Below are 15,880 nucleotides of genomic sequence, written 5' to 3'. Positions count from 1 at the left end.
GCCCACCTACCGAACAACTGATTTTCAGGTGTGGAGTGAGCAACAGTCTGCCTTCCTGCTGGCAAGCAAGGAAAGAGCCTCCCGATGACCAGCCAGGTTGCCAGAAGAGGCATTGTGGAGCTTGTGCTGGGTCCCGGGCAGTGCTGGCCACTGGCAGGTGTACTGCTGGAGCTTTCCAGGAGGGTGGAGTGGTTGGGGCCTCGGATGTGAACTCTGACGTCCAAGGCTAATCGCACCCTTGTCTGGAGCAATTGTTACACATCAGCAAGGTAATGTAGGTGAAAAAACAAGGATAAAATTCCAGAAAGTTGACTGTGCTAGTCTGTTGTAACAAAAAACAAAACAAACAAAAAACAGAATCCTGAATTATTTCGTAGCAAAAGCTTTAATGAGCTTCCTGGCTCTTCATTGCTTCTGACCAAAATAACCTGTAGCCCACAAAAATTTATGCCAAGTTGTTGATTTTAAAGGTGCCCCAAGATTGGTTGTCTGTATGACCAGAAAGGTAATTATCAGGGTGCATTGAATGTCATGCTTAAGGTTCTTAGAAATATTTTACCATGACATGATGCAGCCCAAGCTGATTTCTTACTTCTCCAACATCCCAAGTGCTTGATTTCCAGTGCATGCTCAAATTATTACTTGGTAGAAATGGGATACCAAGTAATAATTTGGTATCCTATCATACCTTCCATCATAGCCTACGGGTTTCCTTGCTTCTCCTTCCATGGGCCTAGTTCAGTTGCTTTAGAATTAGGCATGATAGTATTCTCTGCCAGAAATTTCACATTCGGTTCCCCTTGTTGAACTTGACAATAGTATATTTAAGTGAGAAAAACAATAATCGTAGACTATTATACGCAGGAGGGATTTTCCCTCAGTGCATCCATGTTGTGTGCACACACCTTTCTGTTATCTCTTTTTATTATGCCCGGTATATTTCTTTAAATAAAATATGGCTGTTTCAAATATGTATGTATAAGTGCTTTGGAATGTGATTCAAGAATATAAAACAATAGACTCTTAAGATATACTGCTGATATGCATCTGCTTAGGGGAAAGAAATCTAAATGCTGGGGTAAGAAAGAATGACATCTAGCAATCAATTTGGGAGTGTGTGCTTTGTGTGAAGGATAACCGGTATTTCTGTAAGAACAAAAAAAAAAAGTTCTCTCAGTGCAGTGCAGCAAGTGACAAATGCTACTCGGAGGGAAGCACAGAAATTCAGGCAGCATAAAATAAACATATTAAAATAGGAAGAGGGGAAAGAACCTGAACTCCAGTTCTTATTGTTTTATCCTTTCCATCATGGGTATAGGATAAAAGAAACTCTTGGTTCCTTGATAGAGAAAGAAAGCTCTTACTTGAAGTACTTGCTTGGCAGATGTCAGTTGAAAGCTCAGCAAAGGAATAGGCTGCAATGTCAAACTCTGTTGGGTAATTTTAGACAAATGTGTCATGTGTGACATGGAAATATGGCGTGCTGTACATTAGTGATTTCCCAAGTGTTTGGATCAGGTAGTAATGTGCTGAGAAAGTGCTCTTTATCTCTCCTCGCTGTGTACTTGTACAGCAGTGGGGAAATGCTTTTGCTAGAAATTACTTTAGTCAGAAAAAGAATCCATTTACAATATGTGCCTTCTAACATCTTTCAGACAATGCATTGTATTAAAGAGGCATTTTTGATTAATGTTTTATAAACATTTTTCAGCATGACAGCTTAAAGTCCCTGTAAAACTGTAAATGCGTGCAGAGTGCTCACTTCCATAAAGTCAAATGCCATCTCCTAAAGCTTGCTTGGATCCTGTCAACGATGGTGACATAGAATCAGTACTTTGGCGCATTAAAATTTAGTTGCTTCATTCCTATGGTTGCAGTGATAGCAAGATGAAAAGGTCCTATATTTAAATTTATTTGAAAATACCTTAATATCTTGGGTGTGTGTGGGTGTGTGTGTGTGTGTGTTTTAAAACTGAGTTGGCTGCTAGTTTGAAGAGTTGGCTTCCTTGCACTAGGGTTCAGGGTTGTAGCAAGGTTGGAGTGGGCCCAGAGACAAGATTTTAAAATGGGCCCCCCCAAAAGGTTTTGTAAATTGTGGATGATGCAAGTCATTTAATGGTACTAGAAAAAGACATGCTGTTCTGGTAGCTCCAGGTCTTAACACTCACATCAATTTTGGAGGATAAATACAACTGAAGGAAGCCCGGGAAGGTGCACAGCTGGGGGAGTCAGTCATGTGACTTGCCTCTGGGGGGGGCCCAAGCCAGTGGGCCCCCAGACAACTGTCTACCCTTGCCCTATTATAGCTACGCCCCTCCTAGGGTTGGCTAAACTATGATCTTGGGGTAGAACCGGGATACTCTGTACCGTATTTACGCGAATAAAATATTACTCTGAATTTAAGATGACCTCCTTTAAAAGTATGGAGTTTAAATACAGGTTGTACCTGCATTTACTCAAAAGCATCAGGACTCTGAACTTCAGACAATCTCCTGATTTCTAATATCAAAAAACTTGGAGAAAACCTAATCTTGGATTCAGGTAAATCCAGTATCAGAAAATAACTTTGTCATAGAATAATTTTGTGGAGGAGGCTAAAGCCCATCTAATCCAGCTTTCTGCCACTAGACAAGGCCATCCACATGCCACTCCCCCATAGGTCAGTCTGTGAAACCCGAACTACTGAGAGTAGCTGCACCATAGATAGTACCTATATAGGAAATAATTTTAGGTGATAATAGCACACAAGATTGTCCTTTGCCAGCCTTTTTACCAAGTGGACATATGTACCATTGCTTGTGCCCCAAAACAATGGCCCTGCTGTCCTGGGATCCCTGGAGAACAGGACTCCCTTCTCTCATGATTCCCTGTGCCGGCAGATCTGCATATGGTGCAACGCCAGACTGAACCCAGGAATTTTGAATGTGTTTAAAGATCCATCCTCACACCAGTGTTCCGTGCAGCCAGGCTCTGACACATGGAGCATCTAAATCTCCTTTGGGTGCATACTAGGCTTTGCGGGGTGGGTGGGTTTGCAACGCCTCTGTCTTCTATCTTTTACCATGGAGAGTTGAGGGCCCCACACAAGCAGGGCCCCTGGTGTTGGATTAGCTCAACTCGTGAGCATGCAGTCTGATGGGAGACCTAGAGGCTACAGCTGCATGGTCCTCACCAGTAGACTGGCCCCATCACGAGAGGGATTGTTCACTGGAAGCAAACTGCCAGTGAAGCAGGAGTGTGGTTTGGTCTGCATGAACTGCTTTGAAGGGGGTGAGTCATCACAACAGCATTCTAGGTCACAGCAGGACAATCCACCCAGTATCCTTTGCCCTCCATCATTTACATATCCCCTTCTAGGAAGTCTTTGTGTTCCCTTCCCTTTCCCAGGATCAGTCCAGCATTGCGCCATATGCAGATCTGTTGGCACGGGGAATCATGGGAGAGGGGAGCCCTGATCTCCAGGGACCCAGAAGAGTGGAGTTGCCGTTTGGGGTCACATGCCCACATAGGCAGGCTGGCAGGGGGCAAGCTTTGACAGCTGCTTGGCAGCAGTCACCAGGACAGGGAGAGCAGTCGAGGTATCTGGCCTCACGGCTTTCCTCCAAACAGCAGCCTGACTCAATATAGAGCCCCAATGGCCTGACACTCTGAGAGAGCAGTACCTGGGAGGAGTTGTTTTGTCATCGCACATTATTAGAGATCTTGCTTGGCACTTCTGTTCCCTCTGACAGTTCTTCTTAGGAATTGTGAGGGGGTGTCCCCATGGCCTGGCACTCAAGTGAACGAGGTCTGCCCCAGGCCAGGATCCATCCTCATTGCATATGAGGAATCGCTCCTTTCACTGAAGCAATGCTGATCCTGCTGCCTGGCCCTGCTTTTCAGTAAGCCTAGGGACATCAAACCCACAAAGGGGAAGGGGCTGGGCCCACTGTTCCCTCTAACAGGGATTCCCAGATGTTGTTCACTACAACTCCCAGCATTTCCACCTGCAGTGGCCTTTGGCTGGGGATGCTGGGAGTTGTAGTCAACAACATCTGGGAATCTCTGTTAGAGGGAACACTGGCTGGGGCTCCCTTCCCCAAATTTTATGTGGAAAAAATTATTTATGTGCCTTTTAACCCCAACCCCAGGTACCACTCCCACATACACACACCCATTTGTTCCACTCCCAGTGCTGTGATGGGGTGCTCTGCTTACGTTGCCACCTGGAGTCCTGGTGCTTGTGAACTTATTGTCACTTCATTCTCATGGAGCAAAGCACTTAGTGTCCATCTTGCCATCCTGTCCCCTTTCCCTCCTGCTTGCCAGGTGGGGCGAGCAAGGGACAGAGTGGGAAGAGGAAATGCCCCTGTATGACTGTGCCACTTGACAGGCTGACAAGCTTGGGATGGATATGGTGGAGTTGCCTGTTTCAGGGCAACTCCATAGCTGGATAGGTGACAAGAGGGCCAAGGTTGGTGCTCGGAGATGCAGCCAGCGAGAAGCGCCATAGCCATGGAGTAGCTGCATTCCTGGGCAGGTTTGAAAATCAGCACAAACCCGCGGTTATGTGGCGTCTGGATTCAGACTTAATGCTTCGGCAGCCAAATTGGAGATCTCAGCGATGAACCTTTGTACAAACCAAGGTTCAAATTGGAGTTTGGTGAGGCAAATTGCAGGTCGCTTTCAGCTCGAAACCATGGTTTCAGGAATTCAGATGCAATCGAGTTTCAACCTCTGCCCCATTAACTCCGGTTTTGTGTTACATCTGAATTTGGCCAGTGATTCTTTTTCCTTTTTAAAAACAACAACAAGAAGAAATTGAGAACGGAATAACTTTGAATCATTTTCTGAAAATCACTAAGAAATGAAGGATTCTTAACTTTTAAAAACACTTTAGAAGAATCTGGCTGAACTTATTTTGTTTGTTTTTTAATAAATGTGCTGAGCCACTGTGCAAACTTATACTGAACATATTTAATGTTGGTGTACCTATCATATTAGATTACATCAGAATTTATGTACTCTAAGTGATGAGAAAAACTGGAGTGGACAGATCAAAATAAATATAACCAGATCCTTTTAACTTAGCACCTTCATTCTCTGATACCCATCTTAAAGATTTAAATTTATCTCCTGTGATTTACTATTTTTGTTATTGCAACACCTGCTCATGTCAGTATAGTTCAAATCACTGTTTCTGTTCCAAAGTTACAGAAATATCCAAAAGCAGTCCAGAATTTATGAAAGGCTTTGTTTCTTTGTATGAAAACATTGTTCAAAGAATCCAGCATCCCCTCTTGGATAAAAGACAGAAAATTGAAAGAGCATACAAATACTCATGTTGTTTCCATAGTAATGACTTGTTTTCTCTAATTAAAACCCTTACAGGATTATTTTTCTTATTTTGGAATTTAGGAACAAATGCAGCCTTAAACGCACTGGGTTTTATGTCAGAGTATTTTATAATATTAGAATGTTCTTGTAATTAGCTTTCTAAAATGCAGGGGTTATTTAACTGCAATAATGTATAACCCCCCCCCCTCCCCATTGCATTGGAGGAAATATAGTTCAGCAAATATATCTGTGTGGTGCATTACAAATTTGGCAGAGGATGAATTTTGGTGTGAAGCAAAGAGGTTTTCAACCTCTTGAATTGACTACTGTCCCTTCCTCCACAACCTCAAAATATAAGAATATTGTGGTAACTGAGTATAGCATAAAACTTTAAGATTATAAGCAGCTAAACTGTTCCTCCCCTTTTTTTCTCCATTGGCAAACAAGTTGTCATAGGTCATAAAATATGTATGTATCTTTTAATGTCTATCAGGCCTAGGGGTAAAAACGAAAAAATGAAGTGCTTGTTTTCAGGGAGGAGGAAGTGATGGTCTTGGTGAAGCTTGTCTGTTAGTTTCTGAGACGATGAAACAATACCTTGTTTCAAGGCATACATGAGTTCTCTGGAAGAACATTCCCCCCAAAATCTGTCGCCTCTTTTGGACCCTACCGGTCCTTCCCCACCAGTCCCAATTCTCTGTTAGATCTGCTATTACAAAAATGTATATACTACTTTTCAATAAAAGGGCTCAAAGGAGTTTACATAGAAAAAGAAATAAGATGGCCCCTGTCCCAAAAGGCTTGCATTCTAAGGTAGACAACAACTGAAGAGATGCTGTTCTGGGGTTTCATAAAGACAGTTACTCTCAGTTATGTAAAAAAATCACAACTTTAAAAGATGCCTCTTTACACAGTTAGGAGGGGTAACTCTGATCACTTGTTACCTTTGGTGCCTGTCTCCTGAAACTTGTTTCAGAAATTTGGCAGCTAAGGACTTGGTGGTGAGCCTGGCTTTTTGCCAAGTTGCAAGCATACTATGTCCTTTTCATGGCAGAGAGGGCTTATAACGATGAGCTCTTTGTCCATGAATAAAGAGAGCAGGCTCAAATGTAGAATGACAGTGTCATTAAAAACATCACAAATGGGGGAGGTAAGCAGATTTGGTGTAGAGAAAAGAGGAAAGCAATGGGAAGGAATCAGTCCACCTCCAGAATCTGTACAGATGCCCTCTAGCAGGGTACCAATTTGCATTAAGACTTGGCTGAAAGAGTGGAGCTTTCAAATTGACAGGAGATTTGTGCAAGAATACCAGAATCTCTAGTATTCTTGGCCTCGTCCCTTTGCCAAGCGAAAGGGCTTTTCTTCATTGTGAAATTACTGTGATTTCATGTGCTTCTGCCTCTTATAAGATACTTCTGCAACTTCAGCCTTCCCAAACTATCAGGGGGCTGGGGTGTGATTTGTTTGTTTGTTTGTTTGTTTTGATATTTTAAGAAATCGTAGAGAAATGTTTAAAGCAGAACGGGAGGGAGACTTAATTTTTTTTTTCTGTCATTAAACACACACACACAAGCATGCTTAACTTTATCTATCTTTCTGCCCACAGGAATACCAATGCTGAAGATCGTATTTGCAGGCTATGAGCACCTGTCATTAATTTCTGTCCCTTTACTTATCTATCACCCGGCTCAGATCCTCCTTGGCAGTGTCTTGGTGCCAACAATAAAATCTTGGATGATCTCTAGACAAAAGGTGAGAATAGGCATTGTTACTTATGAAGATTTATGCAGTCCACTTTAGCACTAAACTGGAGATACTGAAAGTCTCCCCTCAAAAGTAGTAACAGTTCTCCTGTGTCATGTTGTCACTCTGTATGTTATACCCAGTTCTGCATTGCTGCACAAGATTGTACTGTTAGTACCACCTCCAGCTCTGTGCTGATCTGAAGGTCAGTGGCCTGGACATGGGCACCATGGAGTGTTTGTTCATTCATTCATTCATTCGTGTTGGCATCATATGCACTAAAAGAGCACATCAGTAAATAGATTCTGCCAAGATGCCCAAAGAGGATTGTTGTTATAGACACTAAATAATTTTATAGATAAGATGCACATTATTTGCAATATTATCGATAATATGATATGATAATAATATAGATCAAATAAATAAATAAATAAATAAATAAATAAATAAATAAATAAATAAATAAAAAAATGCCCATGTTAAACCGTGCAAGGTAATCAGGGGGAAACATGACATATGTCCTGCACAATGACCCTTGGAAGGCTATATATGCAGATTGGTATATCTGCTCTTACTCAGCCTAGATTTCATAAACAGTGAGGATAGCTTGGAAATCTCAGTCAGACGTGTGAGCTGGAAAATATTCTCTGACCTGCAAAAGGAGCACCTGGATGATCACTAGACAACTTTGTGACACAACCGCCATTTTCCTACTGGGAACCTTCCTCTTATGATATTCCAGTGACGTCTGTCATTTTTTCTCTTCTTTCACCCACACAAGCATGCCCAGTAAGGTCTCAAATGCCTGAAGAGCCTAGTGTAGTCTGTTTTAGTTTCCCAAACTCCAGTAAAGGTTCTACCACTTTCATCTGATTACACCTATATTTGGCCTCCAGTCAGGTCTTTTGAGCTTAAGCAACCTACACTGCCTGGCAGATCTATTTTGATCATTTGTCATCTTGCCATACAAATGTTCCTTTTGGCTTTTGGGCTTTTTTCCCTTCCAAGAATATTCTTCTAATTACATGACTTAATATTATTATTTTTGTAAATCGGGAAGTTTGTTTTTGGTTCAGTAGCAATAATTACAATAGATTTTGATGTAGTGCCTGGATAATGGTCTCCTGCTTTGAAAGTAAACATGTCATCTTCACCTTGATGTTGATTTTTCTATCAACGCCTTGGCTTCACTTTGGCATTTCTTTCGTGGTGGGAAACTGTTATCCAGTCACAGCATTCAGCTCCACTGACATCCTTGCTTAATTATGATACTAACATGTGATCTCCTCATATGAAATAGAATTTAAATATTTAGAGGTTCATTGAGAAGAGGGCGTTGCTATTCGGCAAGTCATGCCACAAAATCTGCCACACACCAAAGTAAAGAGCTTGTTTTCCCATACCACGTCGGAAATTTGTATATCTTCTGTCTTAATATCAAGTACAATTAATCCTAATGCTCAAGCTTAACAAAGAAACCTTGCAGTGTTTGGAAGGGCAGTGTGGTTTGTGCTCAGTCATTATTTAACTCTTCTTTTTAAGAGTCTGTCTTGTCAGTTTTCTTTTTCAAAAACAGGTGTTAATATATTAAAAAGCATTCTCATATCTCACTTCATAATCTGTTAGGACATCAGATTCATCCCAAGTAAATAATGGTTTTCAATAAACTCAAAGGTTGTGTCAGAAATGTGAAAAAAATAAAAGCAATACCGATTCTACAAATTTTACATGCAAAGAATTTTACATGAATGCAATTCTATCATTTTGGAATTTTGGGGAAAGACGTGGCTGATAAACACTGGCACGAAACCAACCACATGTGATTACTGATGGAAGTTTCAATATTCATGATATACAATCTTAGAAGCGATCAAACAACAAGAAGAGACATTCAGCACACAACACTGATATTGGTACTGACTACTTGAAGGACAGGGATGTGCCCAAAGCATTTTGTGCATCTGTGGGGTGGCGGAGAGCGGCAGCTTTAAAAGGAGGCCTGCAGCTCCGTAACTGCTGCTCTGCCGCCCATCCACAATGCTGTCCATTCTAAAAAGCCGAGCTGTGCAGCTGCTTCCCTGTTCCTTGCAACGCACTGCGTCGGCATACACATGATGCATGCCGTCGCACACTTCTGGGAACAGGGAAGCAGCCGCGCGGCTCAGCTTTTTAGAATGGACAGCATCGTGGAGGGGCAGCAGAAGAGCAGCTACAGGACTGCGTGCCTCCCTTTAAAGCTACCGCTTGACCTCTGCCAAAACGTTTCGGCTGTGGCAACCCGAATCAGCGCCTCTCTACTGAGGTGCCAAAACAATTCAGGCACATCCCTACAATGTGTTTGAACAAAATATTTCTATCTTCTTTTTTAAATATAACTTTTCAAGGAGAAAAGTTCTCTTCCCAGTGCTGCCCTATTGGCCACTGCCAACGGATGCTATTGCCTGCCTTGGAAGGTCACTGCTCCAATCTTTCTCCTCCTCTCGGGAAGACAGCTGTGCCACACTAAAGCATTCTTGATAGGAAGTGGTTATCTCGGACTCCTTTCCCCCTTTTTGTTGGAAGAACCACAATCGGTGGCTTCCAACCCCTGCTTTTAAAAGTTACCAGCCCCCACTATCTATGTTATGTCCAGTGTGTGATTCCAGTTCCCTGCCTTGACAGTGAGTGGGATGTCCTACTAGTCAGTAGCAGAGAAACAGGCCAGTGACTTGTCTGTGTAGGTATTGCGGGGATGAGAGACAGGAGGCATTCTGCGTTGGAGCCTAGAGGGTGACATAACAGTGATGCAGCCTTTTGAAGAACACTAAAGCCATCCTTGCTTTCAGCTACTCCTGGAAATAAATTCTTGTGTGTCTTCCAGGGTTATTTTAATAAAGGAGGCAGCAGTTAATAAGACAGGCAATTACTGCTGTAAAGGAGCATCACGTGCTTTTAAGCAGGTGTGGCCAGAGCACTGCTGTCTCTCGCAATGACCTTGGAAAGGCTCTCAGTTGTTGGTAGCAACTACATTGAAACTGTGTTGTTTTGCTGTTTTTATAAATGCAACAAGCTGATGCTTTGATTAATATTTTGCAGGCACTGAAATTAACAAAGCAGCCCAAGGTGCCAGTGAAGGTATAACGATGGAAGAGATCCAGTGAATGTATATATGTACTATTCTGTACATACACAGAGACAGTTCGGAAAATGGGCATATGTGAATGTTGCTTCAGCACTTACTTTATTTTTATAGATATATATATATATATTTAAAATACTTACTGAAGTGCCTTAAAATATATTTGACAAAAGCATTTTTTCCAAGTCCACAGGGCTGGTTGCTGTTAAGAAGTTGCACACAATTTTGGGGTCATTTTTTCTTAATTGAGCATATAGTTCTAACAATGAGAAGCTGAGACTTCTGTCATCACCCTTCTCAGAGGCAGTGGGCACAATCCACAAAGCATTTCTCTGATGCAAGCTCAATTGAAATGAATGAACACTGAACAGAGGCTGTGTTTAGTGGATTGTGCTGTCCAGTCACAAGTTAATCCAGGCCATAAAAAACCAGGGACAGCTGTCTTCTGGCTGACTGCTGGAAAGCAATTTCTGAAGTTCTAGTCAAGATTAACTTGAATTTTTGTGCGATTCCATAATCCTCACAGCTCATATGATTGTGACATGCCTTTTTCTTCTGAGTTTGTGTACACTCAGCATGGGGCCATCCATTGGAGAGAAACTGAGAAGCATAAATTATTTGCATTTGTTGACACAGTTGTCTAGACATTCCTTCAAAGTTAATGGTTTTTCAAGACAATTCTCTCAGTTCCATTTTTACGATATTGTGGCATTGTATATCTTAATGCATCATGAGCTTCTTCAAAGGGAAGACCTGGTGCTTAGGTGAGTAGGGAAAGATCTGCAATCTGCAGCTAGGAAGGGGTTGTTTGTTTTTAATTGTCAACCCAAACTGAACAAAAAGAGGAGTTTTCATTCTCTTTTCCCCTCTAGAAACAATCCACCACACTCTACAGTGAAAAATATGGGATATTAATGTTCCATTAGTCATTTCACTGTATTTTACAGAACTGTGGTGTCCTGTGGGCAGTATACACAAGCTTGTGAGGGTGGGAAACCGATGATTATTTTTCAGCAGGCAGATATATTTGTGTACTTTATGCAGCAGCTAAAAATATTGATGATCAAGGGGGGGGTTATTTCTGGTTAATTTGACAATCAACTATAGCTTGTTTTAAAATTTAAAATGTATTGATTATTTCTTTACATTTTATAAAAGGGACAAATATATGTATATTAACGCACATAGCAGCAAAGAAAGAGGAAAGGGTATCAATTTAAAATTTAGGGTTGGATCCTAAGTAGCGCGAGTACAACAGCTCTGACACAGGCCTTCTTTCCCTTCCCCTCCCTCCCACTGTAGCTCCCTGGGCCCCCTGAAAACCTGCTTCTGATGGTCAGGAGACCCTTGAGAACTGCATGGGATATGGCACAAGTGCTTCATTGAGATGGGGGGATACCTGGAAGCCAGGGGCAGGCACCTTCCCTGAGCAGAACTATATGGGAAATTCCATCCTCCCACTGCAGTCCCCTACACTGCATCCCATACCAAGGGTCCTCCAGCCCCCAGCAGCAGCTTTTCAGGTACCTGCAGTAAAGGAAGGGGGAGATCACTTGTACTGAGAACTATTGCACTTGTTCTGCTTAGGATCCAGCCCTTGGTAAGCAGTGCACCTTATTCAAGGCAGGTGCCATTAGGCTAAGTGAGGATTCTACAGGCAGATGCCTTGTAGCGTGACTACAGCCTCATGAACCCCATCCAGCCATTCCGCCAGGGCTCTGAGGAGTATGCATAGTTCCCTGCCTCCAAGGTCTTCCCTATCCACAGCCTCTTTCATTGGCATGTGTACTCTGCTTTTTACAAGAGCACATTTATTCCTTGGACCGCACTTGCAGCTCTGGGAATGGGAGCAACTGATTTTGAACATGGTTGCCTCTGAACATTAACATGAAAAGAAATAGCAGGTTCTTAGTGACTGGCATAGAGCGTTAATGTTGTTCTCAGCTGCACGCAGGAATAGTCTGAAACACATTTCATCCCCTTCTCCCTTCCCAGGTTTAATCAGACTATACTGGGATTAAAACTGTCCAGCCCAAATAAACGTCATTTGATGCCAAGCTGTGGTGCCTTATGTTAGCAGCCGTCCTGTATCAAGGCTTCCTTATCACTTTCCATGAGATAGAGATCAATCTTGAATGATGAAGATACATGATCCAGCAAAACTAGGCACCCGTTAACAAGAATTACAGTCCATGGCTGACATCCTAATGAAGAGCGTATGTAAGTAGGGAGTGCAGGCTCACAGCAGCTTCCCTTGCACAACTCTCCTGTTATCCCATTATCGTGCTGTTCTGAAAGAGGATGAAGAGTCCAGAGCATACCCTGCACACTAGAAACACTCAGTAAGCTCAGAACTACATTGCAGAGGGTCAGCAACGCGTTCCCTGTCTTACTAAATGCTCCCGAAGCATAGGGAGTGCTCCAGGCGCTCAGCGCTCTTGCACAGCGACATGAGTGCAGGACAGGGGAAGTTGCTTGAGGGGTCCTGCTACATGCTCGCACACCCTACTTATGTACATGCTTTGTTAGTCAGGATGTCAGTCACTAAAATTGAACATGTATCCCAGAGTCTACTGCATTCCTCCAATTGGTCTTATGTGCAGATGAGTCATTGTTCTGAAAGGGTTGTTCCACAAAGGTGATTCTAACAAGTATGTATTTAGTGGTACACCAAAAACCAGTTGCAAACATTTCCTGATTGAGTGGATCAAACATGTTTTACATGTGAATTGTAAATTCGCTACATTTACTGTTAACGGTTCAGTCTGCATATTGAATCAGTAGTTTGAAAATGTAGAAAGGCAAAAGGGTGGATAAAAGCCACCAACTTGTTTGCCTTTTTGTTTCCACAAATCCTTCTTTGAGCTTCCAGAATATGTTGACTTGTACACAACCCTTCTGGTAGACTGAAGAAAACTGGTCCCAAGAATATTGTGACTGATTGTGTCAAAACAGGCTGCAACTTATTGCAGATTTTTCTTGTGCAAGTCTCAAGGAAGTAAATAAGAGTTGCACAGGAGTGCAGTTGTTGCTCTTGCGCAGATCCAATTCATGTTGATGCTTATTGCATATGAAACATTCCTGGTTGGTTGTTCCCATTGCTGTTTAGTTCATACCCAACTATTCTGCCTTGTTGTTTGAGTTTTGTCTGCTCTTGAACAGTCAACACACTGCTAATATTCCAACAGATCTACCTCAAAATATTATGAACTACTATGATAATTCTTCATGGTAATTTCATTGATATTTTAATGTATTTAATATGATACCAGGGAGAAGCAGTTTTGGCTGTAACTGTAGATGGCTTGGCCTAAATGGTGTTGTGTTTCTTCCTCTTTTTACATAAGTGAATGTGGGGTGGATGGTTCTGAAAGGGACATAAAGCAAAACTGAAGTACGTCTTTTAAATCCATACTTAGTAGAACTTAATTATTCATATCCAAAATGTTACATTATGTTTAAAGGTTGTTGAGATGTTCATTTCATGCCTTCAGTTATAAAAGGAGCTCCTTGGGTGTGGGTGTTAAGATAAACACCAAAAACAGACTAATGAATGGGTATGCATTTTATTTTTGTAACTTTGGTTCATTTTTTTTCTAGGCAAAGCTTTCTGTTTATTTCTAAGACACACAAACCATTTTTAAATTAAAAAAATGATTAAATTGTGTGTGTGTGTGTGTTGATGATTATGATAAAAATACTTGGTAGGAGAAAACAGAATCAAGCAGGATGCAGAGCCACATGGCCCAATGACCTCTATTCCATTTTACAAATATTCAAATACTTTTACAGCAGAGGTTCTCAAACTTGGATCCCTGGATGTTGCTGGACTTCAACTACCATCATCCCCAGCCAAATGGTCTTTGGCCATTGTGGCTGGGGATTATGGGAGTTGAAGTCCAGCAACATCTGGGGATCCAAGTTTGAGAACCCCTGTTCTACACTGTCCATTGGTCTCAGATTTAGTCTTGCCTATGCAATTTTGCTTCAGGTATGCTCCCTCTACTACACCTTCTATTAAGATAAAATCTCTCTGGGGCAGAAGCCGTAGCTCTCCTTGCTTTCATAAAGTATCTGTTACAGTGGGGATGTGACTGAAAACAAATGCTAATGTAAAGGCATTGCTGCTTCAACTGTCTGGCAACATGATCTGCTCGCCACAGCAGGTAGCCTTTCTCAAAGGGGCGCCTTTCTTTTGCTTCCCTCCTTGACTTCTTTTCTGTTGAGAAAATGGAGCAATTGATGTTTCAAAAGGGACTCCAGCACTTGGCAATCAGCTCCTGCTTGCAGGATGTCTTTGTCAACTGCAGCTTGAATATATTCTCCTCTCATTTCGCTTTCTTCTGGCAGTGGCAGGCACAATTCTGTTCAGATCAGAAGCAATACTTCCACTTGGAGAACATGCCTAAAAAGGCTATGAAAGACATCTTTGCAAGAGCCCATCAGATTCTTGACACAAAATGAGGATCTTGTTTCCTAAAGAGCGAGTTTTCCATTTATTTATTTCTTTGACATATTTGTATACCACCCGAAACCTATGTCTCTGGGTGGTTTACATTAAAACAATACAAACAAGACAAAATAAAAAAGTTAAAACATTACAATAATTTAAAATTTAAAATAATATTAAAAGCTAATAAAACAGTATCTAAGGAAAAGCCTGGGTGAACAGATTTTAAAAGGTGTCTTTTTAAAAGTTATCAGATATGGGAAAGCTCTTATTTCAACAGCATTCCAAAGCATCGGAGCAGCAATGCAGAAGGCCTGTCCCTGAGTAGCCACTGGACGAGCTGATGGCAATTGCAGACGAATCTCTCCTGATGATCTCAATGGGCGGTGGGGCTCATAGCAAAGAAGATGTACTCTTAAATACCCAGGGGCTAAGGTGATTAGGGTTTTATAGGTTATAACCAGCACCTTGTATTTTGCCTGGAAACTTATCAGCAGCCAATGTAGCTCTTTCAATACTGGAGTAATATGGTGTAGCAGATTAAAGCCTTTCTCTCAGAGCATGCTCACGTGAGGGAAAGAAATGCTGAATCAGCCCTAATGAGCTTTCTGGCAAAGGCTACTCCTAAACTCTTCTGTATTTCTGGTAGGTTCAAAACAGCTGCCACCGCCACCAGTCCTTTATTACAGAGCTTGAACCTCCCTGGACATAGGGTGGAATTCCCTTTCTCCTGAGTCAAAAAACCCACTTGGAGAGGCTTGTAAAAGAAAAGAACAAAAAGAAAAACAGTTTTATTCAAATGCTACAGACTGCTTCCATCTGAGACTTTCTCAGCTTTTAGTTACAGGTAAAAATACTCAGTAGGTTACAAGAATACTTCAGAAAGCACCCTAGATGATTGGGGCAGCACACTTTAAAAATTGCAGTTACCCAGTTGCAAGGAACAGGTATGTAGGAAAATACAAAAGCACTTTTATAAGTTTAGAATCTTTTTGCAATGTCCTGGCTGGATGGACAAAGGCTAGTGTTTCTTATTTAGTTACATTACAGGTAAGTAATCATACAACAGTTTCAGGGATATACAAAGCACTCACCAAAGAAACAGAAAGTCTAACAAAAAAATTTACTAAACAAACTTTCCCTAGGCTAAACTTCCCGAAGCCAAATCCCTGGCTTCCTTTGTCTTGAACTCACCAAATCCTGGATGAGAATTAAGAACTGCAGTCATCCTCCAGCAGCCATCCTCCCTGACC

At 41.8% G+C, this 15,880-nt stretch overlaps 1 protein-coding gene across 3 annotated transcripts in view; it reads left to right on the top strand.

Moving 5' to 3' along the window:
• SLC10A7 (solute carrier family 10 member 7) overlaps positions 1-13,844 on the top strand; it is a 221,592-nt gene extending 207,748 nt beyond the window's left edge. For all 3 annotated transcript variants that reach the window (XM_053257899.1, XM_053257900.1, XM_053257898.1), the window contains 2 exons: positions 6,923-7,068; positions 10,135-13,844. In XM_053257899.1, coding sequence (XP_053113874.1) covers positions 6,923-7,068; positions 10,135-10,179 — 191 coding nt within the window. In that variant the 3' untranslated portion in view covers positions 10,180-13,844. The remainder of the gene's footprint in view (positions 1-6,922; positions 7,069-10,134) is intronic.
• The last annotated feature ends 2,036 nt before the right edge of the window (positions 13,845-15,880 follow it).

The sequence above is a fragment of the Hemicordylus capensis genome, chromosome 5 (assembly GCF_027244095.1).
Source record: "Hemicordylus capensis ecotype Gifberg chromosome 5, rHemCap1.1.pri, whole genome shotgun sequence".
In the NCBI taxonomy this organism is placed as follows: Eukaryota; Metazoa; Chordata; class Lepidosauria; order Squamata; family Cordylidae; genus Hemicordylus; species Hemicordylus capensis.
The sequence above is the reverse complement of the archived record's forward strand: the minus strand, read 5'-3'. Positions and strand labels throughout refer to the sequence as shown.